Genomic DNA, 26,595 nt, shown 5'->3' with positions numbered 1-26,595 from the left:
CTCGAATAACAACGAGCTCAATCATCATACCAATGCTCCTTCCTTGTTTCCCGCACCTTTTCTACGTGGGCGCCGCCATCTTCAATTCTGGAACTTCCGGTATGCGTGAAAACGTCGCTTTCTTCTCGCCTCGACAGTAGAACGTGGTAACATTTTAATTGCAACCGTCAGCCGTTCTTCTTATGACTCTTCTATACTTCTTTTTACTTGTTCGGAGTTGTAATCTCTTGCTTTTTGTTCGGAACGCATACCGGATTGGGGGACAACGTGGCTGGGTGCGAGGCTAAACGAAAAAGGTGTTATACATAGTTGAGGCTGATTTTCTTTGCATTATTTCCTTTCACATCTTTCTCTTGGCGTCTGGTACTTTCTTTTTCGCAGAGGTAGTCTGTTCTGCTACCCCACTTGACTGTTGGTATTTGACAGCATGTCCGTGCTGTACTGTGGGACCAGTGGCAACTCTCGTCGTTGACAGCGCCCCGAGGACTGTCTCAACTATACAAATTAATTATGCTTATGTTACTAAAAAAATTACAATTGCGCATAACCATGAATTTATATGGTGGGACAAATGTAGCAGTGCCGAAAGAACCTTCGTGGGACACTGCTTGTCAGTATACACTCCAAAAAGAAAAGCCCTTGCGTCTACTTTCCCGCACGACACTCTGAACCTTATTAGGATTGATGAGATCTAAAGTTTCAGTCTTGTAGGCAGATTCTACAACCATGCTATGCTTAACAAACTCCGGGAAAAAAAAAGTTACTTTGTTAGTGAATGTTTTTAAGAAAAATAATAATTGCAGTCCACAAAACGTTTGGTTTTATGTGAGGTAGAATAAAAATTAATTTAAAAAAATCCAATTTCAGAGAAAAACAATAACACCCGAAAAGCGCAAACAATTTTAACAAATTCCTGCGTTTTAAAATAATAAGTTTTTGTCGTGAAGATTTTTTTTTTTTTTTTCGATTATGAGTACCTTAACTTGTTCCTCAGGAAGTTTCAGTCCAGGGCATTCCGGATTGAAATAATTACACTTTCAAAATGTCAAATGATACATTTCCTCATACCACCATTTCCTGCCAAAAAAGTGAAACTGAGAAAAAATGTATTTGGAGTTTCAACTATAGGTTTCTTTCTTTTCTGTGACTCCGAGGTAGGCAAAATTTACCTGGAGCATTGTTAGCACCTTCCCCTTTGAGTCTTCGTTGTTCCCCTGGCAATAGCTACCAGTTTGCATTGTTTGTAGGCAAGCTACCTTTTGTAGCAGGCATTACCTGACAGATAAACTGGCAAGAACTAAGAGGCAAATCATTCTAAGGAAGAGCAGCAAAACAGGAATAGGATTTGAAGTCGAAAATATTGTGAAAGGGTGTTACTGAAGATAGCACTACACTCTAAAAAAAAGCCCGTGAGTCTGCTTCCCCGCAAAACACTCGGAGAGCCAATCACCGCAACCTACGGAGGCAGCTCAGCAAATGACTATGCCGAAACATCTGTTTGGACCAAAAAACGCAGTCTGAGTTGTGACATAAGCAATGCAAAACGTCAAGCTTGCATTGCTTAATGTCACATCTCAGACTGCCTTTTTTGGTCTAAACATATATCTCGGCATCGTCAGTCGCTAAGCTGCCTCCGTAAGTTGAGCTGATTGGCTCTCCGAGTGTTGTGCGGGAAAGTAGGCTCACGGTTTTTTTATAGTGTATATCCCAGCACCGCACTCTAGGAAATGCCTGCACGTCTGCTTACCCACAAAACACTCAAAGAGCCAATCATTGCGATCTAGGAAATCAGCTGAGCGAATGACGAGGCGGAACATCCGTTTAGACCTAAAAATGAAGACTGCGCTGTAGCATTACGCAATGCAAAGCGTCATGCTTGTATTGCGTAATGCCACAGCGCAGACTTCATTTTAAGGTCTAAACAGATGTTCCACCTCATCATTCGCTGAGCTGATTTCGTAGATCGCAGAGATTGGCTCTTCAATTGTTTTGCGGGTAAGTACACGCGCAGGCATTTCTTAGAGGGCGGGCAGGACCAATCGTAAACCCTGTTTTGGGTCTCAACCAAACTTTCTGGATTTTTTCTGTTTATATGTATAGTCATGGCCACTGACACGTTTAAATTTGGAAAGCTTCTACGGGCTAAATCCAGTGTAAATGGTGCTTCCAATGAGGTTGAGATGTTCTGGCTATGTTAAACGAGTATGAAACAACGCTAAATAATAAAAGACCGCGAACGACGTGCTCCCCTGCTGAGCTGTAGGGCTGCCGACATGTCGAAAATAATTTATTTGCGAAATAAAAGTTTCTGAAACCATTCTTTGGAAGTTAATAAACATAAACATACCATAAAAAGCTTTCTTTTGTTTATTTTAGTTTTCAGACCTTTAATGTCCATTTTTGGGTCTTAACATGTGCTTGCATTGCTTAATGTCACTACTCGACTGCGTTTTTTGGTCTAAATACCCTGAGAGCCAATCACCGCAGCTTACGGAAGGAGAGCTCAGCGAATGACGAAACATATGTTTAGACCAAGAAACGCAATATGCATTGTAATATTAAGCAATCCAAAACGACACGCTTACAACTCGGACTGCGTTTCTTGGTCTAAACGCATGTCTGGCATCGTCATTCCCTGAGCTCCCTCTCTACGTTGCGGCGAATGGCTTTCAGAGTGCAGACTGTATTCAGCTGATTTTTGATTTCGTTATGAGGCCTCTACCAAACGGTAGTGGCCTTCCAAAAATTGGCCTATAGGCTCATTGGAGTGCCCCTCCCCACGGTAATCTTTAGTAAAAGGCGAAAGATTAAGTCGTCATAATGAGGAGAGGCCTGAGCGTTAATTTCCAATACGTCGGAAAAGAAGGACCCACTCGACACGTGCGACCTGTACTTCGCAGTGATGCGGTGGCAAATGTACACTATATTGCTTTTATTTAATATATAAAGTCACCATGTAACTAACACCTGCATTTTATTCGGAGCTTGGAGACTATCTCTTAAAAGGAATATAATATTGCACAACACTACTTCTTTCTATTCGGCTTTTACTTAAAACGCGAAGAAATGAAGCCATGTCTAGGTTATCATCATCATCGTCGGGGCTTCGCGCACGGCTTCGCCGCTTCGTTCGGCTGGGGAATTTTCCTGGTCGAAAAATCCCCACGTCGCCAGAATGTCCCCGTTTGTCCCTACCCTAGTACCCTAGTAAATACGTTGCCTGGTATGCGAAATGTATATGTCTGTATGATTCATTCGATTATGATTTATTTTTACGGAGTTTTCTATTTCCGGCTTATTAGGCCAAATTTGCACTATTGCATTGCACGAGCCCGGCCAACCCTAAAATTCGGGCCCGATCGTATACACATTGGGCTCGGGACCAGGCAAGCATGATGTCTATGGGGCAAGCCCGGCCCGAGACCGACCCCGAGATTTTTTCCTTCAACTAAATGCTTAGTTTTTTTTTTTTTTTTTTTTTTTTTAATTATGTTTGTTTTATAACATATTGCAAGCTACAAGACGTGTAAAACGCTTCGACAATATTTTAGGTGCACTCAGCAATGGCAACACCGAACTACGGACGATGGGCATGGTTAAATACGTCATAAAATCTAAAAAGCAAAGTCCCCCCCCCCCCCCCCCACCCCCTCCCTTCTCCCGTACTCCAGTCATGAATATCCTAGGAAGAAAAATGTCTGGCTACGGCCACTGGTGGGTTCCTTCTCCTCTTTGGTGAAACGAGATATCATTCCCCGTTCTACCTGGTTATCGTCGGGGCGTGGCAAGAAAGGTGCTCAGTAACTTAGCCAATCGTGGACGATGGCACAAATCTGTCACAAAATCAAAATTCGCTCCTACAAACCTACAACGCCACAAAAAAAAAAAAAAAAGAACGTTACGAGTGGGTTTATTAGTAGAAACATGCCCCGGATACATCGGGGCCCTCGTTCGGGAAATCAGGTCATCAGTCAGCTGAGCTGATAAGCTTCCGCCCCCATTCACCCGAGCATCTTTCATTCTTTCCCTCTTACAACTTTCTCTCTCTTGCGATTCTAGGGGGGGGAGGGGGAGGGGGGGTGTAGGCTCTGCTTCCGCCGTGCGTGTTCGTACGAGGAGCAGGCCGCGCCTCATTAAAAACCTCAAAGTGTCGCGGGTTTCACTCTTACTCAGAAACGTTCTGCAGTCGTGCGAAGCGTTTCTTTCCTTTCTAATAACTTGGGTGGGATGTGATATCAGTAAAATAAGTGATTCAAACGAGCTAGCTTCTTGCATCGGCTTTACGATGTCGACAAGAACGAGAGATTCCATATATCATAAACCCCTATTCAGATAGATTGATCGAATGATTTTAGGTGAAGTCCTCGAAGGGGAGATTTACCTAAGAATAAATTGACTTCCGCCCGTGGTAACGTCCCCTAAAACTCGTTATATCAAAACATTAGCGACTGACTAACCTCACCCTTGCGGTGGTTATAATCGAGACTTCGTTATCACTAATCTTGTCTGAAGGCACCTCAGACTGGACAAAGCGCCACGTCATTTGCGAAATAAAGCACTGCAGTAGCAATGCGCAATAAATACGCGATAAAAGAGTGACTGGCCGGCTCCTCGCCTCATTTGTATCACTGTGTACTGAAGATGCCATGTGTATGGGCGGCGAAACGTCCACATTTTTATTGGTGTATTCTTTAGGGTGGAACGAACGTTAGCGCGATAATTGGAGGAATGGAGTCCTTGTTCGATGGTGCCTCAAAGCGACTGCCTCGACAGGGCGAAGGGACGACTGGGTTCTCGCTGGGAAGTTCGACTTGGTACACGCCCGAGGCCTCGTCGACCAGTTCCGGGGTCCAGCCGGCTGTTGTGAGCCTGGACGACCCCGTCGTCGGAAACTGGAGGAAGAAGAGCAACATCGTCCTTAGGAGGTCGGGAAAACATATTCTTCAAAGGGAGAAAAAAAAAAAAAGAATAAACGGAATTAAAATAAACTGGCAGGCTAGTTATTTAACAAAGGCGGAGGAAAAAAAACACCGCAAAATACAAAGGTAGAAGTACACAGCGCTTGTCCTGCGTACTTCTACTAACCGGTCCTACGTACTCTGTTTTTTACTGTTACTTGGGCTTGTCCTGTGTACTTCTCCTATTCATTGTGCTGGTACAAAAGGATCTACTGTGTACTTCTACTATTACGTGTCTTTTGCACTGTGTTTTTGTTTTCCCTTCAATGGGGAAAACAAAACAAGGTGAGAAGTGTAATATATATATATTTTTTAGATACACCTTTATTATCATACGGCGTAGATAGCGTGTTCAAACCCATTGTGTTATGTCCTTGTTCTCATCTCGACAGCTAATATATTCTTCGAGAGCTTAACAAACGCCGGGCTTGGGGCGATCCCGAGCATCTAATGGTCGCCCCACAACCAATGAGATGGAGGCATTAGCCAGTGAAAGTGCCGAAGAGCCTATAAGCCACGCCCTGAATTTCTGAAGTTTCCAGCGACTAGAGTCTTAAGAACATGCATAATCAAAGTGTAGAGTTGGATAAAATTACTTACCTAGCGTGTTTTTCGTTTGTGCACGTGTTCTATTCCTTGGTTAGGAAAATCGATATTGCGTCCAAATGTGCTCGTGGCCAGGAACAGAGTTTTTCGAAGCGTAATTATGGTCTATAATGTTCCTTTGGAATACAAGTTTAGGAACCTCAGAAGCTCGCTTTGTTCCCAAAACCTCAGGTCGAACACAGCATTGTCCAAGTGTCTTCGGGAGTTGCCTCGCGCGTCGCAGCTGAAGCATCAGGATTCTGTGATCGTCGTGTTTGGAGGAATGAATCCCGATGAGCCTCTTAGGGAAGATCTAGGTAAGTCGGTCTTATTATTATTATTATTTTTTTTTTTACATGTTAGATTTCAGTTTTAGAGTTCCGGTCCCTGATTGTATAACGAAAAGACCCGCAATAACAATATAAGTTTCATTAAAAAAAAATCTTATACTTTGTCTAAGTATAAAGTTAGCTGCAATACTGACAACCACGAAATCTATATATGACCCACTTATCAGAGGCCAGAAATGCGCCACCTGCTCTTGCGCTCCGCAATGTCACGTGACACAGCCTATATTCTGTTGCAGGTTAAAAAAAAGCGAAACATACTCGTATTAAAGGCACCGAAAAGCAGAGACAGAGTCAGGAGTGGGGACGACACAAGGCGCCTTATGTAGTCGTCAGTCCTTCCTCTATATCTCTGTTTTTTCGGCGATTTCAGTACGTAATGGAACCCAACACACCATTTTGTTGCAGGACCCGCTCCCCTCGCGAAGCGCCTACACTCTTTCCACTTTGCAAGAGCGACGAGGGGCGAACATGAAATTGCCTGCCTCCTTTTCGGCGCTCGCACTCCTAAAGTGTAAAGAGTGGAGGGCTCCGCTGGAGGAACACGTAAACAAACGGTCGCCGCTTTTTTAAAAAATAATATCAAGACGTTGTTTTCAAAACTTTTAGTGTGGTGGGGGAAGTGCTCATTTGGACCACCAACCAAAGTGGTAAAATTTGATGCCTGCCAATGCCCTTGGAAAACGTAAAAAGAAAAAAAAACTCGCACGTCGTTTCGCTTTTTTTACTTTGTGTGTGTGTGTGTGGGGGGGGGGGGGGGGGTTGTTTGTCTTTGATGAAAACGGGCGAGCTTGCTAAGCACCTGCGTTTTGCATACCTATAGGTTCCGCGGTGTTTCGCTACCTGCCCGAAGAAGAGACGTGGGAACTTTGCGGCCACATGCCTCAGGCCAAGAGTTACCACGCATCCGTCGCCGTCGAAGACAGCGTGTACATCATAGGTGAGTGAACCGGCGAATCGTTGGCCTACAAACATTCAAAAAGGGATGCGACACGACATGTTTTCATGATGTGCGAAAATTGGCCGGCGGAGCCATGCAATGTCCTGAGGTGGGGCGGAGTTTGTCGTCTCACGGCTTTAATGAAACCTTCCACCATCTTTCGACTGTTCGTTTTGTGTTTTGCTGTAGGTGACATTGCATGAGAATGGGTCACAGAGAAAACGCGAAGCGAGGATTTTTTTTTCTTTTTTTGTAGCTGTGGAATTTGGAAACCGTCCTACATTTTACGGTTTGCACCGAAGGGCTGCAGTGAAGCATGCGAAGTTGACCGTTAGTCTCCTGTAAGTTGCGGGGGCCTCTACAAACGATATGGTAAACGGGGGTCATATTAGATGTGCACAAAAGCAACTTGATTAAAACGTATGTGTAACGCGGCATGTTCCGCAGGAAACAAAACCGATCAACAACGTGGTTCCGATTATTCTCCTCAAGAATCAATAGTGCCCTAAAACATTAGCCTTTTTTTTTACACTAAATTGACATAACTGCTTACAACATTTTTTTTTCCCCTCTGTTGAGATTGTTACTCAACCAAACCTGAATGGGGAAAATCCTAACATTTCTGATCACAAGCAATTATGATTGTGTTTTCACCAACGCCAGGGCTATGGCAAGGGGTATCAGACCACCCTTCAAAATCGGCGGAGGGTCCGAGACCCCCCCTACCGAGACCGTTAGGTACGTCAACTCTCTCGTAGGTGGATACACGTTGGAGTCGACGTTTGACGCTGAGCCCTTGGCTAGCGCGTCCTGTTTCCGACTCGACGTCCTCGCGATGTCCTGGGAAACTGTGGCACCGCTGAACCGGGCCAGGGCTTGTCACGTGGCTGTTGCAGCGCTGGGACGCATCTACGTGGCCGGCGGCAAAGACAAGAAAGGCAGGTGGGTCACCGCCACTAAAAGTCAGCAATCTAAAAATGCGTAAAATCTCGCTTTCCTAATAAATAAATAAATAAATGACGGCGACATGTTTTTGTTTAGGCCATTTCTGCACGTCATCATATTTGTGTAACTTTGACACAAACGAAAGTGACGAGCACAAATTTCGAAAGCACTAAGCCAAAAATGATTCGTGAATTTGCGATCCATCCTTTGGGCCTTTTAGCTGATGCGTTCCGAAGAGGAAAGGTTCGAGGTCGGCTATGATTCGCTGTTGCTGTTTATGAAACGATTTTTTTTTTCTTCCGAAGACGTCCGTCTTTTGGCCAGAACTGGTCGTCATGGTATACCCTTTTGTCCCGTCAGGATCACGGACTCGGTGGAAAGCTACGACGTGTCCACCGGACGCTGGGAGCAGCTCCCGAATCTCCCGCGTCCCCTGATGGCCTCCGCGGCTGCCCACTTCCAGGGGTCCTTCTGGGTCCTGGGAGGGGTGACGCGCTCCAAGAACACCGACTGCAGGGTCACGGACGCTGTCTACCAGTTTGACTTCACTGACGGCAGGTATACGTTTTTTGCGGAACTGGTTGAGTGCGACCGCAGCCGACGATCCGATGGTCAGAATCAAGCACCGCTAAAAAAAACATCGTCACGGCGATCACGATCTTTGTTTTTCTGGGTTTAATACGCACACAAAAAAAAAAGAAAAAAAAACGCAAGATTACAATGCACTCTCATATAAAAAAAAATGTTCATTTCAAATGTAAAAAAAAAAAAAAAAAAAATAGCCGTGAAGGTTACAATTATGCGGTTTTGTGCAAGTGAGTTATGCGACCCGGGGGGGGCGGGGGGGGGGGGGGGCGGGCATAATATAGGGGTGCTAATCGTCAGGAGAAGTTGCATAAGAAACTAAAACTTCTTGATTAACTGTTTAACTATAGTGAAAATAGACACGTAGTTCCAAAAAAAGCAAAAAAAAAAAAAAAAAAACGTGCTGAGCGTTATTTAAAACCACAAAAATCGGTAATTTCTGGAAACATTTTGAGAGCTGGTGGGAAGCAAAGTATAGTGCTGTAATGTTAGCGCTCGTGCAACGGGCACGATTCGGGGCGAGAAAACGCGAACGATAAGGAACGAAAAAACCGCACGGGCGCGTTCTCGCAGCGGAAGCCTCGCTCCTGCAGCTGCACGAGTAAGTAACCTTAGCGTTTCACCATGATTCCCACCTGGTCTAAATATTTCTGATATTAACCGATTCAGTGGTGTTCAATGACGTTTAGCAAGTTTCTAATTAGAAACATGCCAATCATTATAATGTTAATCAACATATTTTAGTTCATTAGCCGAATGATCGTTACGATTGCCCCCCTACAGGCGGTTATTGCGGCAGCTGTACATGGGCACTGCCATAACCGATCTTCAGTTTTCGTTTCTTTTTGTTCGCTTCAATTCATGAATATATGTTAATGGATATACCCTTTGTAACGGGCGGTAGCTTGCGCCACCTAGCCTAAGCCTAAGCCTCAGTCTCATCCGTACCACAAGAGAAGAGGTTGTTGGCCTTCTTAGTTCTACCGTGTCCTCCTCTCCAGCATAGGCCTTTGCAGAGGATCGTCAATGCCGACTTCAGTGGCTCGGCATCCCGGTAAGACAAGAGAAGGTCAGCAATGGCGGCTGTATACATGGCGGACGCAGTGTCTATATTATGTCCCCCTGGCCGTATAACTTACCTGTGTTGGTGTAGCCTTCCACGACTTTTTTTAAAAAAACAAACCTATTAAGCTTAAAAAGAAGCACCCTGTTTATGCTCCTGCCAAGCACAGCGATCTTGATTGGATTGTATGAAGTAGGGTTTTGCGAATATTCAACATTTCGAATAGTAGTTCCGAATAATACACTATTCGATATTCGCTTCGAGAAGAACTGCACTATTCGTGTTTTTCGATTCGAAGTGTTGATTGCGGCGGCTTAGCCCCGTTGAGTGCGCTTCTTACCGAGCACGAGTGCACTGCGGAGAAGCAATACCCGCGGAAGCGAGCTCCGCGGATGTTGTTTCTCCGCATTACATCGGTGCTCGGTAAGAAGCGCACTCAACGGAGTAACCCGCCGCGATGAACACATGGAAAAGTATGAATATTGCAATAGGCCGATCTCACCAGCCAGTTTGAATACGCCACCGCTGCCGCAATGCATCGAGGGAACTTCAGTCATTCTACAAGTGCGACAACCCCGTGAAAATCTGCGCGTGTTTAGCACGAGACGGCACGAGCTCTCGCATTCGCAGCCGTCTGCCTCACGCATGCGCCGAACGCTTAGTGAGATCGGTCTATTGCGTACTTGAAAAATAAAAACAAACAAAAAACATACATTCAAGGCGGGACGGTGCACGTGTTCCGGCTGTATATGAAAATAAATGGAAACTTTGTGAATGTGTATGTACTGTAAAACCCTTTATCTTTGCGGCCCCTATTTTCCGCGAATCGGTCACAGAGGACATAATCGCGGCCACTAAATTTCGCAAATTCTAGAGACCTGCATTGGAATTCTTGAGGACCAACAATTTCGCGTGCCTGCAAATTTCGCAAATTTTTCAATTCGCGATATTCGGGAAAATTAAGGGCTCGCGAACATTAAGTGATTTACAGTATCTACATCATAGTAAAAGTTCCAAGATTAAACTGACTGTTTTGCAAGAGTATATGTTAGGCAGATGTTTCCTTATAACCTGCGTTCATCATGCGCGATTCATTTATTTTTAACTTAAAATTAAAGAAAAAATATTTAAGATTTGTAAATTCAGTCAATTGGGTATAGTTAGCCATTTCTATTGGATTCATTTTATGTCAAACCCGTCGTTTACTTACCATCCCAAAACATAAGGCCTTATGAGGTCACAGTTCATAAATACAGGTAGATTAAACTTGGCTTATAAATGAACAAGAGGAATAACCTTCACAAGTTTAGCTGTGGTTTCGTCTAAGCATTATGCTATATGGTAGTGAAAGGCGTCGAAAAACTATTCGATATTCGATTCGACAATATTCGACCAAAACCACTATTCGCTTCGAATTCGCTTCGAACTCAAAATCCACTATTCGCACAAGACTAGACTAGGAAGGTGGGACGCACACCACGCTAAAAAGATGTCCCTGAGCTGACATTCCTGCAGAACGAGGAAGCGCGGCGAACAAAAATGTCTTTCACAGGGACGATGCGCGCACGACACTTGCTTGTCGTCTGTGTGCTCATGGCATTTTTTTTAGATTTAATCGTGTCCCGTAATTCGCACCTTCCATAATTGCCCCTGATCGGTTTTCCCCGTGTCTACAAGGAAAATTAACTAACGCGTTTTATAGGCCGAATTCCACGAGAAAACCGTCACCAAGGGCTGTGACATCCTGTAACACCATGATGTATGACGTCACATGACGCCGATGCGCCACGTGACATCATCGAGTCGCTTGACACCATGATGTGATATGACGGTGCCACGTCACATGATGCCCTGACGCCACGTGACGCTGCGAGGTCACAGTCATGTGACCTCAACGTCACCTGACGTCTCTCCCCCTCACACACACACACACATACACATATAGGTCATTCACAACAGATTCTGTTATCTCCGGTGTTTGTCAGCATGTTCAAGAATCTGAACTCTGAGACACAGAGAAGAGATTAGGATGTTTCCCAAGGAGCTCGCCTGCATATATAGTTTCGCTTTTCCCGAAAGCGAAGGCAACATTTGAGGGGGTTTCCTTCAGGTGGTTTCACTCGGTCGATCTGTGGACGCCCGTGGCGTATTCGCTGGCCTTCACGACGGAGTCCGGCGGCCGGCTGTGGCTCTGGGGGGGCGTGACCGAGGACGGCCGCTCCCTGGGCGAGCTGCGCTGCTGGAGCCCCGAGCACCGGGCCTGGAAGCACTGCTGCCGGCTCAACCCGCCCAGGCACGGCTTCTGCGGAGCCATCGTAGGTATGCGCAAACTTCCCCGTTGGTTCGTTTCGCGACTTGAAAGCGGGACATTGCATTTTATGGATTTCAGTGGAGAGCCGCTGTATCGTAGTAGCAGCAGTAGCCGTAGTAGTAGTAGTAGTAGTATATTTTTTAAGGAATGCGGATACGGCAGAACGCGTTGTACAATTTTTCCCCGTCTACGTTCTGAGTTATTCAAACTGCCATCATTAATTCATTTAGTCAATAAATCCAGCGAGCCAGATTTCACGCAGCAAGCGCGGTAAGGGTGAAGCTGCCCGGACTTCAGAAAGAACCAGAGTTCACGTTATTATCCGCCCACGAATGCAGCTGTGCTGTTTTAATCTGAGATAGAAGACGACATTCAAACTGAACCTGTTCGATAGTTTCTTTAGCGACGTTGCGTGTACCAGCTAATAGAAAAATAAAAAATAAATAAAGGAGCGTTAATACGCGTATAGACAAGACATTCTGATGATCGCCTTCCTGCGTACTTCCATCTTTCTCTCTAACTTGACTGTGAAATCCGTTCTGAGCATGGACACTCGGTCTCTTTTGAAGACAGTCGCGGACTCTGCGCATCCGCCCACAGCCCTGTGACGGGCATTTTTAGTCTAAGTGATAGCCGCCCCAAAGGTGCACACACACTTTTACAGCGTTTATCAGATTCCATATGGCGGCTGCCATGTGGTAGATATACGTTGCTCAGTTGGGTAAAAATGGCAAATCATATTATTTGCCGATTGGGAGACGCTAGAAGTGAAAGGGTTGGAGGCAATAGTTATCCGTTTTTCTTGGCTATATACTTTTTTTTTTGTATTGTAGCTAGGCCTAGCTTTTTGGTTTTTGTTACCAAACCGAACTATACGTCATATTTCAACAGGGGAACCGTCACACAAAAACGGGCTATAGTGGCACGCAGAAGGCGATTATTGGATAGCAGACAAGGTTTCATTGAGTGATCTATCAGTGCCGTTTCATCGCCTTTGAAAGCAGCATTAAATAGTCAGAACTCTTAAGGCCCGTTCACACACTTGCGTTTAACTACGACTGATTGAGACAAGACCGCGGTTTCTAAGCCTCTCGTGGTTACTTAGGGAACCAGGCTGCGCTGCCACACAGACGCTCGTAAGCCGCCACAACAGGCTCAAAAACAGGCTTTTAGCCAAGCTTTCGGTCGAAGCAGTCGCAAGGATGTGAACCGGAGCTGTAGTTTGGCAGCCTGTGCTCCCACTATAAAAAGTAACAGAAAAGTATTGTTTTGCTCCTCCTTCTTCAACAGGAAATCAGGTGTCTATATTCGGAGGCATCGATACCGAACGCGGCGTGGCCACTGACGCCCACACCCAGCTGAACGTGTCGGACCAGACAATCCGTGCCGCCCGACCGCTGCCTTGTCCACTCGCTGGCGCTAGCGCCCTGGCCTTTTCGGGCTACCGCAGGTCGCCGTCCCTCAAGTCACTGCGTTCCGTAAGTCACCGCCTTTGTTTTATGATTTCTAGAATATGCGCGCTTCCCGAAATCAAGAATGCGGGCAGACACTGGGAGAGCTTTCGCATTCGAAAGCGTTCGACGAGTGCAGTGGACAGAAAGGCTGCCTTCAGACTCTGGCTGCCTTTGTCTCCAAAAAAAGCGATGTGCGCAGGATGGATGGATGCAAACGGCTCTACCCTTTATAATGGGCGGTAGCTTCCGCCGCCTATCGTAGAGCTTGACGTTTCACTTGCTCATTTTTATACTATTCTGAGCTTCGTCATTCGTGGAACTTTCCATTGTTCGCTGTGATTGACTGCCACCGGTCTCTCCCGTGTTCCGCAGAAAAATAAACGTAAAAACGTTTTCTTTTTTTATAGATTAGATTATAACGACACAGTGGAGCATTGTTCTTAGTGGCAGAGTGACCAGGGGGTTGTTCCTTGGTACGTGTGATGCCGTCATAGTATATACTTGCAGTCCATCCGTGTGATGCAAGCATTTTCGTTTCTGTGTGTCATTTTTTTGTAGGGCGGTAGCATTTCTGCTCTATCATCAGTGAAGGGGAGCAGTAGAAATGAATATAGATGATGATCAGAACGATGCTGAGAACGCGAACTGGAGACTGTTTATCTTGAAAGAAAAAGACAATCTACACTGCACCTGAGGAATACAAATACGCACACGGGTGGTCTTTTGCGTGCTCTTCAGCCCATTTTTTTTTTTTTAGAAGAAAATTGTTAGGGTTGCACGTAAGGACTCTTTTATGACCAACTTTCAGGAAGCTGAAAGCGACGACGACGAGCCCAAGCTCAAGCTGCGAACAGTCTACCGTCGGTACCGGCAGCGCAGGAAACTCCGGGATCAAGAAAGCGACCTCGATCCGAGAGTGAGTTTGAAAATTATCTGCTGGGCTTGTTGGTCATACATCTTGGTAAAAGTAGCGCAAAGAAAAGGGAGGAAGGCCGTAGAGACAGGGATAGAGCACTCTATCTTCTCTCTACGTTGTTCCTCCTTTGTCTTTGCGCTCCATTTACCAAGCCGAGAGTGAGTGACTAGACACTTTTTTAACTAGGTAAATTATGCGGGGTTCGTAGCGTGTCTCGTTGATAAAACTTCAATAATTCACCCTGATTCGGATATACTCCATTTCACCTTACGTCCGGACGCAGCGAAAGCTACGAGCTACCCTAGCCAATCCCGCTCCGTGGACGCTTTCCGCACGTCGCTGTGCCCCCTCTCCAACGTCACATGACACTCCCACAGCATTTGAGTGGCTCCGATGGCTCGTAGCAACCGCTGCACCTTGACGTAAGGTGAAACGGAGTATAGTCACATACTCTTCTTGGTTTTTGTTTTGTTTGTTAGTTTGCTTCTTGTGTATGGTGTTGTGGCGTTGTTCTGGTTGCCTTTTGGGGGGAAAGGGGGGACTTTTGCGTTTAATGTGTTTGTTTATATATAGCTACACAGCGTGCATGATCCTATTTGTTTAATAACAATAATATTTTTGTTGCAAACGAACAACACGAATGTGAAATGAGACCTGCTAAAGCCGCATTGGGCTTGACTGGCGGTGCCTTACTTGAACGCTGATCTTTTTTCTACTCTTTCTTTCATTAAACTCGCAGTTTCCGAAAGCTGGCGTTTTCGAATCGACTCGGATTTTAGACTCGACGTTCGACCACGCCAAGATTCGAAGGCAAGACATTTCCCGCGAAAAGGTATATCGACCCTTTTGCAGCCTCATGCTTCCAAATGGTGCCGTGTAACGTTTTGTAGCGTACACGGCGCTTGCTTGTACGTGAAATCATTTTAACGGCAAATAAGATAATACGGTAGGTCTGACTGACAGTTTAAGAAACGCGTGGTGTGGCTTATGACGTTCGTGCTTCTTGATACGTTCTTGGACGTTCTTATCTGCTATTGAGTATAAGAACGCAGACGAGAATGGAACCTGGGCGGCGACAGTGGGGAGGCGAGGGAGCGTGGCGCCCCATCCCGGCCAGATGGGTAGTCTTAACGACTAAGGAGTGGTAATAAGATGATTAGCATTCGCCACACCCTACGTTTCTTAGGTTGTCAGTGACCAACTTAACGTACACTAAAATAAATAAATATATATATATATATATATATATTATATATTATGTTTAAAGGGTTTATTTGGGACTCATTTTTTTAAATATTTCTATCCACTAAAAAATTATATTTGCCTCATATTTACGTTGTTTGACGCAATATAGGTGAATGTAGTCCGGCCTAGGAACGTATAGTTACCTGCGTTCCATTTTTCGGCTCTCATTGGTTGGAGAGAGGATTGCTGTGTGGATTGTTCGTTGTAACATTGTTTCTCAGTGCCGTAATAGTATTTTTGTAGACATTATATTTATGTTTGAGAAACAAATAGTCTAGATAGAGTCATCATTGTTTTCGAAAGTATCCCAAGGTTGCTTTTTCCGCATCGGTGTGAAACGATAACAAACATGACTCCTGGCGCCTGCGGGGTGCTCAACGAGCGCAGCTCTTCAAGCTCGTCTATCTTTATGAGTACGAGTCGTTTTGTGTTCACTGAGGTATATACCTCGAGGAAGACCTCCTCGACGGACGTAGTTTGCAGCAAACATCTGTCAGAAGTAATCGCCTTCGCTAGAGCCGTGCGGGTGCTTGTTTTCGTAGGGAGACTCGTCTAAGCATAGCGTCCCACGGCAATTATGTTGCTAGATCTGGCTTGATGTGTTTTGTGCTCGTGTTGATGCAGAATAAAAATGTTGGTTCTCGTAAAAGTGGCCCCGCTCCGTTGTCAATTGTGAAACCGTCGTGATTGCAACCATGGTTCCAATGCGAGCCGTTTGGCTGGAGGCAATCGGGTGATCGGCACTCATCAAGTTTATCCAGGTATGTTTCCGTCATTTCGCTTCGAGAGTCAGGTAGCTCAAGATTTGCGGTACACCTGACCTGCCAAAGCCAATATTGTCGCGTTTTAATGGTGCGTTATGTGCCCGCGGAAGCCATGCCAAAATAAAAAAAAAAAAAAAAAAAAAAAACAGAAAAGCGATTTGACTCCGCAAGTGTGACGTCACCGCTCCAAACAAACCGTTGGTAAGGGCGCTGTTATGGACGAATATATGGGACTGGATTTAGCTCCGAAAGAACGATCGGTAAAAATTAGAACGCAGAAATTAAGTGTTTAAAAATAATAGATAAAGGAAGCCTAGATTTCACAATTTCACGTTTGGCGAGAGTCGGCTGTTTCTGAAACATTTGCGACGGCAACTTCCGGTCCTTGAGATGCCTCGAAATGCCTGTTGCAGACAACGAACGCATGGCGACGAGCGCACACGAAATGACTGAAGCATAATGTCTGCAACAGTTTGAATCGTTTGCACAATAATACAATTTTAATTTTGTTTTTATTTGGAACACGGCAGGCCTAAAAACTAGTCAGGTCTATAAAAACGAATTGCATTTCCGTGCGATACGCGATACTGTCTGACGCAAATCATCACACGCATGGAGATCTGCTAAAAATACAGCGAGAAAAGAATCCGTTTAGAACATGATATCAAAGCAGCGTCGGGCCCTTTTTTATTTTGCATTTGACGTGCATGGTAATAAAGGAGCGATTATTTTAACTCGAACGTATGAGCGGTTCGAGACCCCAAACTTCGTTCTTCAGGCTCGCAATATGGGTGTGTGTTTCGTACCTGGTTCTGCTGATTTTTCAGTTTCAAGTGTTGTCTTTCCTCACATTAAACGAACTTTTAGGAAAATAAAAGACTTTAATACAGGAAAATAAAATTAAAGGTTACACGTGCGGCGAACGCACACTTGCATGCCGCCATCCTGCCCGCATCGCTGGCCGTCTGCCCAATGTTGCTCCCTTCGTTTTCGGATTTCGCTAACACTCGGCCACTCCTGGCAGCGAACTGTCCTCAGTTCATGTGGCGTAGTCCCCAAGGTACGAAGGTCTTTTGGGCACACGCACGCTGCGTCTCGGCACACTGTCTTCTTCGTCGGTGCTTGATTGGTCGGACGGTTCTTGGCATCTTCCACCCCATCTCTTCAGTTGACTGATGTGGGCGGTTGTTGAGTAGACCCTCTTCTTCCCATTCATTTCGGTCACTCTGTAGGTGTCCGCTGGGAGTACTTCCGTCACAGTCAGTGGGCCTCTGAACTTCTTCTGGGTTTTTGTTGGGACGCCGGTGTGCTCTGGAATGCAGCGCATAACGACTACGTCTCCAACGCTCAGCCCTTCCGCTGCGAAGTGATGCCTGTCGAAGTACTGCTTCGACTTTCCTTGCTGGGTCATTATGTCATTTTGAGCCGTCTCTTGAAGTTGCTCTGGACATACCCACTCATCATTCTCTGTGTTTAGCCATCTGAGGACACCGTCTTGCATCCTTGGTTGATATCCATGCAGAAGCCTGAAGGGGCTAGTGCCTGTTGAGGCATTATATGCTATGTTCAGGTAGCTCTCTACCTCCTTGATGTTCTGATCCCAATCCTTGTGAGTTGGGTCCTCGATTGTAGCCATAATGCACGGTACAAGGGTTCGGTTTACTCGCTCTACTTGGCCGTTCGCCCTTGGATGGTGTGACGAGTTCAGTGTGTGGGCTACACCATTTTCCCGGCAGAAGGCTTCAAAGCTGTGGGATGTGAAACAGGAACCACGGTCCGAAATGATGCGTTCAGGTAGTCCAAACTCTGTGACAAAACTCTGCACGCACCGTAGTACATTCCTTGCTGAAGTGTCTCGCACAGGGTAGAGGCGTACAAACTTAGTCAGATTGTCCACCACCACCAAGATCCACTGGTTTTTCTTGGAACTTCTCACAAACGGACCAACATGGTCCACGTGTACAACTTGAAATGGCCTCTTCCCAGGCGGTATAGAGTGCAGAAGTCCAGGCTTCTTCCCTCCTGGTACCTTCGTGAACAGACACTCGAAACACATACGGATGTGCTGATGCACATAGCGCTTCATCCGAGGCAACCAATAGAGTTCCTTGATTTTCGACACAGTTCGGTCTGTGCTGAAATGTCCCTGCAAGTCGTGAAACTTGACACACAGTGTTTTACGCATGCTCTTGGGCATCACAAAAAGGAGCCGTCCGTCTTCCTCCACGTAAAACAGCTTTCCATCCTTCAGTCGTAGATTCTTGACCTTGATACTTTCCTCTTTGGTCCTTTTCTTCATTGGCTTCTCCAGAATCTGTGCGAGGTTAGCCAAGTCTGCGTCAGATCGCTGGATGACCACAACTTGGTCTTCTAACCCTAAAGTGAGGCAAACCTCAACCCTGGTTTCGACGACCTCATCAAGGGTGTCCTCCGACGCCCCTATGGGTTCGCGACTCAGGTAGTCCACATGAGCCATTTTCTCACCTGCACGGTGCTTCACCTCAAAGTCATACTCCTGTAGCAAGTCAAACCACCTTGCTATCTGTGGTTTAAGAGTCTTGTGTGCATTGAGGTACACGATTGATTGACAATCTGTTACCAGCGTGAACGGAATGCCTAGAAGGAATGGACGCAGTCTTTCCATACTCCAGACTACTGCCATGAGCTCTAGTTTTCCTGCATGGTAGTTCTTCTCGGCATCAGTAGTGCGCTTACTGACACAAAACACCAGGTGCCAGCGTCCTGACTCGTCTTGCTGAAGAATCATTCCCGCAAGTCCATGCATACTTGCATCCGTGTGGAGTTCAGTTGGGGCTGAAGGGTCAAACAACTTCAGTATCGGGGGTTCTGTTAGTTCTTTTCGGAGCTGGTCGAAAGCCTCCTGTTGCTCGATTCGCCATGTAAAGTTTGTTTCTTTCTTGGTCAGACGAGTAAGAGGTTCTGACTTCAGTGCATAGTGCGGAATGAACCGTCTGAAAAATCCTGTCAGGCCCAGAAACCTCTTGACCCCGTGAACATCGGTCGGCGGGCTAGCTTCCAGTATGGCTTGTTGCTTCACTTCACCTGGCTTTAGGTAGCCCTTCACAATCTTGAAGCCTAAGTAATCAAGTTCATCACTTCCAAACACACACTTGGAGAGTTTCAGGGTTAGTCCGGCAGCCCGCAGAGCATCCAGGACTTGTTTGAGCTGAACCAGCAAGTCCTCCCAGTCCTTGGCTGGAATCAACAAGTCGTCCATGTAGCACAATGCTACACTGTTGCGCAGTCCCAAGGACTTTGTTCATCAGACGTTGAAATACAGCCGGGCCATTTCTCAGCCCAAACACCATACGTTCAAACTGTCCAGTCTCATCAGGCGTGATGAATGCAGTTTTGGCCTTCGATTCCTCACTCAGTGGAAGCTGGAGGTATCCGTTTGCACAGTCTAACACGCAGTACATTCGTGCACCGGACAGTCGTTGCAGCTGGTCGTCTATGTTTGGTAATGGGAAGTGTTCTGGCACAGTCTGGCTGCTAAGCCGTCGATAGTCTATGACAAGACGATTTTCTCCATTTTTCTTTTTCACGAGTAGCACAGGGCTAGCATATGGCGACGTTGTTTCGGTGACGATACCAGTCGCTTTCCACTCTTCGACAATTTTCTGGATCGCTTCCCTTTCCGCCGCATTAGTCTTGTACGGCTTGCAGCTGACTGGGGTACTTCCAGGTTTTTCTGTGATGGTCATTTCTAGATGGTTGCAACACCCCAACTCAGACAAATTCAGTGCGAAGCAGTCCCTATACTCATTCAGCATCTTCAGCAGTGCATCCACTTGCTGTTCATTGATGTCTTTTCCGACATTCAGCATGCCACGATCTATGGGCTCTTGCTGAGGCACAGTCCTCACTGGGGTTAACTCTTCCCTCTCCGAGAGCAATTCTGCGTGAGCAAACAAACTTCCCCTGAGCAGCTGTTGGTCTTCATCCTTGTCGTTCAACACAGGTATCTCAACCCTTCCGTGTTCAATGTGAAGCAGCATTCCCTTGTCGGTCCCACCAGGTACGATGAGACTTCCTTCACTCTTACCAGTCTCCACTGTCACCCAGCACACAGTTCTTTTGGGCAGCACCATGGTTTCCTTGACACGCAGAGGTTCCTTGGAAGGCTTTATCTGGGCAAGGTCGATGTCACAAAATGGAAGGTCATCACGGTAGCCAATCCTGAGCTCATCTCCCATACGCAGGTATGCAATGTGGTCTTGTTCCGTCCAGGTCCTACCGACCAGCATGTCCACAGGCAGGGCACTGTCGTTGACGACAATCACCTTGACCTTATGGCACACCACATCGTCGATTTCAATGTCGACCTCCGAAGTTCCAATGGACCGCACTGTAGATGTGTCGGTGTTCCCAAATCCATACAAGTCTTGGCCCTTGCACACAACTTGTAGGTTACACTTTTCAGCCGCTCGATGACGCAATATACAGTCTGAACTTCCAGGATCAATCATCACCGAGAGCTGGTGAGTTCCATTGATAAGAGCAGCCTTCAGGAATTTAGCTGGATCACTGTCACCTGAACTCTGATTCACCACAAAGTTGCCAACAGGGTTTGCTGCTGCGCAGTTTCTCGCCATGTGTCCATACTTTCCGCAACTGTAGCATTTTCGCTCAGCTTGATCTCGCTTCAAGGATTCCGGTGTTTTCTTGGGTGGTCCCCCAGCACTTGCCTGATCCGTCGGTTTGATCATGTTACTTCCCTGACTTATTGAGCCCCTGGCCACACTCTTCTGATCTGTGAGGCGTATTCCACTAGTCTGCTCGGTTGGACGTGCAGTAGTAGCCCATGACCTTGAGGTTGATGACCCGACGCGAGGTGTTGCACCTGGATCACCGCTGTGTGGCTTGCCCCTTGGAGACATCTGAATCCTTGATTCACTTATTCTCTCCAGCCTTCGCAAGTCTGCCAACAATTCATCCTCGTCCCTGTGCTCCTTTGCCGTCAAGGAGATGCACGCGTCTCTAGACCGCAGCCCAACCAGAACTTGCTCCTTGGTATCTTGCATACCAAGACCCAATTCTTTGCATAACAAGGTCTTTTCGAGGAAGTAAGCAGTGGTAGACTCTCCCCTCATCTGGATTCTCTCCTGCATCTGCTTCCATTTTTCGGCTGTGCTTGTTTCGCCCACAAAGGTTTTTCTAAAGGCCACCTTGAAGTCCTCCCACGTAGTAAGGTCTTCGACACGGGCCTGAAGCCAAAATCGAGCAGGTCCCTTCATGTGGAGCCTGGCGTTCTCTAGCCTGAAGCTGTCCGGCCAGCCGTGCAGAACTGCCATGGAGTCAATACTCTTGAGCCACGCCCCGGCCTCGTGTGACGACCCCTCGCCGTCGAAGTCGTGAACAGCCTTATTGAGGTCCGGCATAACATGAAACGTTTCCGGTTTCCTCTCGACGAGGTCGAGTAACCTTCGGTTTTGTTCCAGTAGCGCTTGCATTATCTCGTTTCCGTTGTCGTTAGCCATCTTGGGGTTGTCTAGACGTCTTCCTAGGCGTACACACAGTTGCCGCTTTTGTTTTTTTCGCCTTCGGTTATGCGTCCAGGCCTACAGACGTCACACAGAGCGTCCGCACGCACGGTCCCCACGAGGCAGCACGAAGACTCACGTTTCCGCCGTCGGCACCTCACGAAGACGGTACCCGTTGAGACAGCGTCCACATACACGCAGTCTGCAGGCGACACAAAGAGCCCACTTTCCACGGCCGCTACCTCACGACGACGGCACGGGCTCGGCACTGTCCGTAGCGTCAATTGAAAGGTCAGCGAGCATCACCGTCGGCGCAATCCGACGACATCGGCTTCCAGGATCGCCTCACCACGAAGGTTTCGGTGAATCCCACTTCTGAGATGTTGTCTTTCCTCACATTAAACGAACTTTTAGGAAAATAAAAGACTTTAATACAGGAAAATAAAATTAAAGGTTACACGTGCGGCGAACGCACACTTGCATGCCGCCATCCTGCCCGCATCGCTGGCCGTCTGCCCAATGTTGCTCCCTTCGTTTTCGGATTTCGCTAACACAAGTAGGAGCTCAGACGTGCATGATTGTGAAGGAACGCTTCCCCGTGTCTCTAGAAGATTAGAGTTTACTCTGGCCCCGATCGTAAAACATAAGAAGGCCAGAATTCCCTTCCTATAGTCAGTCTCGCCCTAGCTCACGGAAGATTCTACGTCGACTGTTCGATATGCCGTGTGTAGTAAAAAAGGAACCGAGCGCGGCTTTCTCGACTCACAGCCAGCTGTAACGCCGATGCATCGTCGCTCGCTGCTGCCGCCGTTGATGCACATCCTTTTATTGTTTCTAGTCACAAGTTCGCCGATTAAATTTTTATTTTCTGTTTTACGCTTCTCGGCCCGTTTCCATCTACGATAATATATATCTGCTAGGAACAGTTCGTTTGATCACATAGATGAAGACTGAAGCAACTGTGCTCTCAGAAATCCTTGAAACGTCTGCTGGCCTGCACTTCGACATTGATACACTTCACGTCGTCGTCGTATGGGGTTCGGCTTCACAGCGTTTTGACCTTCTCAAATATCGCGGGTGAGCTTCGTTCGCGCGCTCGCGCACCTCGAGCGTCCGTCAAAGCTGTGCACGGGCACTGTTCGCTTCCGAAATCCCGCAGGAAGTTGACCCCGAAAATAGTTGTGTCGATCGTCACCAACCTCCTTCAACGCGATCACGTATACTCCCCCAGAAAGAACCACTGAACCCGCGAAGTTGTGTCGTCTGCTAGCAAGGCAAAACCGGTTTCGAAACTTTATTACGGGCTTTTGTCACCGCTTTATGATTCTGAGACGATAGGAAAAGTCTCCATGATTAGATATTGAGAAGATACGATGCTTACAGAAAATTATTTACTTTTTTTTATGACACAGTTTCTAACCTCACGTCGAGCCTCTATGCATTTGTCCATAACAATGGCCTAGCAAACGGACGAAGGTGAAAACGGACGCCAACGCGCAGCTTTCGTGTCCCCTTCTCACGGGCTTTGCAGACGACGATAGAGGGTGGTGAAATAGCAGACGATGCGGGAGGCTGCCGCGCATCTGTTCGCACGACTGTCATGCAGATGCCAGACTTGATGCATCGGTATACAGTGACCGGATGTCTCGAAAGGGAGACACTGTATAGGCTTGCTAACGTGCTCACCTGAGCAGCCATGCCAATCCCGTGGTAATGGGCGGGGCTTAGAGCGTGCCGTGATCTCCACCTAAATTGCATCTAACGGCGTAAATATAGCGCGAAAAATGTGTTTGTTTTGTAGAAAAATTACAAAAAATTACGGATCCCTACTATGTCCCTTATTTTTTTATATTAGTGTATTTTTAAGAATCTCAGGGCTCGCTTCTTTTGTGCTATACTTGGTTCATGTTTGAGCAATTGTGTGCCTTTAAGCGCGAAACACATGTACGACGAAACCGTCCGATCCGACGTGCGGACTGCCGGAATGACCTTGGGGGGGAGAGGGTTTTCGTAGCCTCGGAGAGCGTTGAAAACCCTCGCCTCCGACCGTCGTATTGCGCGGTCGGACGTCGGATCGGACGGTTTCGTCGTACATGTGTTTCGCGCTTTAAAGACATAAAATAATTTCATTCATTTTTTTTTTCACTGAGGCCTCACAAACATTGTTCTCGTATTCAATTTCAATCAACAATTTGTATCGTCAAACAATAAGAAAACACTATTCTTGACATCTACAATCTGTATCGTACAATATCCCAGGATCCATTGCTTTCTTTTGTTGTGGTTTCCAGTCGCCGGACTTCGGAACGAAGGAGGAGCGGCTTTCCGTGGAGCTCCGAAATCACGGGCGGCAACTCAGAAAGGAGCTCGTCTCAAGCAGGGTGATCCATCTGTCTCGTACCCCCGACTTACGCCAAATGTCATAGCATCGTACGTCATTCTGTCTGAAGACAGCCGCAGCGGTTCGAGTAAATGTCAACGACAGAGAAAGAAGAATTGCGAACGGCAACGCAAAGTGCGCTGCGAGTGACAGCTGCTGCGTTCTGAAAAGGCACGCATGAAGCAGATTCGCCTTCAGTCCGTGTGTTGTACCGATGTTTGCATTGGGTTCTGAAAACGGAACCTGGGCGGCGACAGTGGGGAGGCGAGAGAGCGTGTCGCCATAGTGCGACCACGTGGGTTTATTTCCAACGGCAGCTGCCGTATGGGGGGGGGGGGGGGGGGGGCGGAGGGGAGGGGAAGGGGGGGAGGGGGGGGGCGTTGCTGGAGGGTACGTGGATGTAGCAGAAGCGATGAGATGGCGGAGAGCGCTCTCCCCGTGATCACGTGGGGTTTTTCGGAACAGCGGCGGCCTGTATGGGGGAAACCTCGCCGCAGTTGTCATGTATGTGTGAGGAACGACCGGGAGGGGGAGAGTAGTGCATCCGCTGTACAGTGGAAGGCGTTCACAGATAAACATTTTTTTGCCTGGAAGGAGCACTAATAGCTACCGTTGTAAAAACGCACGATCTCGACTGGCCGATGAGTTCAGTTGATATAGTGCGCGGTTTTCCAAGTAATTAACGAAGTGAAAAGAAGTAGAATTGTAATAAAGGCTGATTTCGGTTCATAAACTTTGTTCCATACGTATACTGTTATCATTCTCACGCGCTCTCGTGTGAATGAGACGATAGACTGTGCCACGCGCTCGCGCCAGTCGACAGCGCTGTATGTTGGCAGTATATACTATGCATGAATATGCTATATAGCTGTCTTTAATCTCCGTATTCGAAAGGCTAGAAGAAAATCGTGATTTGCACATGCGTTTTTGTTTTGAATCGACATCAATCATAATGATCATAAGTAATATTATTATTAGAATTATCAACACCATCGTCACTATAGTATAGATAATAAAAGTGTGTGCATGTTTAGACAGCCGAAAGTTATAGTCAGCCTCAATAACGTCTGGTACCTCAGCTACATGATAAATTTTGCGAGTGCAGTATGCCACTGCTAATTTGGGATCTTTAAAGTGCATCCCTCAGTATAGGGAGTATTCACTGGCGGCCATAGCTGTGTGCGCGACTGCTGAGCGCGTGCTGATGGCTAGCTTTCACGGTTCTTTTGCAACGTGCATTCCACACCACCAAAATGGCCGGTCTAGCAGCCTATTAATGTTGGCTCGTTCTTAGCATGGTAATACGGCGCCCAGTGAATACTCATCCACTGGAAGCCATATATGCAGGCGATGTCTTGAGAGCATGGTCAGAGAGAGCTCAGATAGGATGCTACTAAGACCTTCAATTCTGATGGTGCGAAATGCACGTTGCAAAAGAACTGCGGAATCTCGCAGTTCTTTTGCAACGTGCTCGGCAGCCGCGCACACAACAATTTCAGCCAGTGAATACTCCTTATTGTGATACGCGACCGCACGCCGGTACGATGCTATGCTTCGTCTCACCTTAGTATGGACTATTGTCAACCGCGCGTGCTTAAAACGCGAGCTAGTCGCTTTGAATGAAGCCGCGGCGGCTGCACGAGCGTTCGTGCAGGAAGTGCTCTAGTCAAGGCAGTCAATGCTGACCGCTCGCGCTAGCACAGCCTTCGCGGTTAGGCTTCCTTTCCTTTCAACACTTCTCTCTCTCTCTCTATGCTAGGGTGAGACGAAGGCCGTGTTCCAAAATTTACTCGATCTTACTCCAGGGTAAGGGTTTTGTTCCCTTGGCGTTCTGAAACCTACTCGCGTCCAACGTTTTTCAATCTGTGCTGTCACGTGACACGATCCGCCGGAGTAACTCGGATCCATTAGGGTAAGATATGGAACACAGCCGAAGTATAGTCCAGATCAAAACGGGCAGGGATGGGGATTAACCCAGGATCCATGGGTCCTGCAGCGCGAGCTTTCGCGTCACGCGCTCCGATACGCTTAACACACGCGGCATCTGATCCCCTCATCGCAATCTCAAGTTCAACGAGGCTGTTTAAAGTCTCCTATATCTGGCTGCAGTCAGATCGTTACTTTTGAAGTAAGCCGAGAAAGTCTTTTAAACTTGCTCGCAGGAGCTGAAGTGCGCGCAGGGTGTCGTCCGGAGCGACTCGTACCAGATCCTGGCCCCTGCTGTGGATCCCAACCTCGGTCTGGCCCTGGTTCTCCAAGACGAAGAGAAAACTTACAGGTGGGTACAGTTCACAAAGTACACTTCCGCCGCCCTTACACCACTCCGACTTTCAAAAATATACGTTAAAAAAAAAAAAAAAAAACTTGCGAGGACAAATTTTTAATTGCTTCTACTCTCCCGCAAAACACGCGTGTTCTCCGGAAGGCAGACGCGAAATCTTTTTTTTTTTTTATGTATTATTTAAATTACCCCTCCTCCCTGAAAAATTCCTTGCGTCACATCGAACCTCATGCGCATGCGCAGGACGGCGATCGTCATCCCACGGCCCACGGGTGGCTTTAATAAAACCCTACAGATGACAATGACTCTTGATTTAT

The 26,595-nt window shown here is 46.9% G+C and overlaps 2 protein-coding genes and 1 non-coding gene across 3 annotated transcripts; 1 reads left to right on the top strand and 2 right to left on the bottom strand.

The window, feature by feature from the left end:
• Nucleotides 1–2,718: 2,718 nt before the first annotated feature.
• LOC121835393 lies at nucleotides 2,719–2,840 on the bottom strand. Its single transcript, XR_006077599.1, has one exon. It is a non-coding gene; the product is annotated as a U5 spliceosomal RNA (small nuclear RNA).
• A 3,878-nt stretch (nucleotides 2,841–6,718) lies between these two features.
• Nucleotides 6,719–26,381, top strand: LOC8034207 (kelch-like protein 12). The gene is made up of 8 exons (XM_040501366.2): nucleotides 6,719–6,830; nucleotides 7,589–7,772; nucleotides 8,136–8,329; nucleotides 12,986–13,212; nucleotides 13,997–14,104; nucleotides 14,844–14,936; nucleotides 23,909–23,998; nucleotides 26,160–26,381. The coding sequence occupies exons 1-8, from the start codon at nucleotides 6,770–6,772 to the stop codon at nucleotides 26,379–26,381; spliced, it is 1,179 nt and encodes a 392-aa protein (XP_040357300.1). The 5' UTR covers nucleotides 6,719–6,769.
• On the bottom strand, nucleotides 16,789–22,138 carry LOC121046777. Its single transcript, XM_040501373.1, has one exon. The coding sequence runs from the start codon at nucleotides 21,612–21,614 to the stop codon at nucleotides 19,227–19,229; it is 2,388 nt and encodes a 795-aa protein (XP_040357307.1). The 5' UTR covers nucleotides 21,615–22,138; the 3' UTR covers nucleotides 16,789–19,226.
• Nucleotides 26,382–26,595: the final 214 nt, after the last annotated feature.

This window comes from Ixodes scapularis, unplaced genomic scaffold, assembly GCF_016920785.2.
Source record: "Ixodes scapularis isolate PalLabHiFi unplaced genomic scaffold, ASM1692078v2 PGA_scaffold12__126_contigs__length_90152505, whole genome shotgun sequence".
In the NCBI taxonomy this organism is placed as follows: domain Eukaryota; kingdom Metazoa; phylum Arthropoda; class Arachnida; order Ixodida; family Ixodidae; genus Ixodes; species Ixodes scapularis.
Note: the sequence above shows the minus strand (reverse complement) of the source record. Positions and strands in the feature narration are given on the sequence as shown.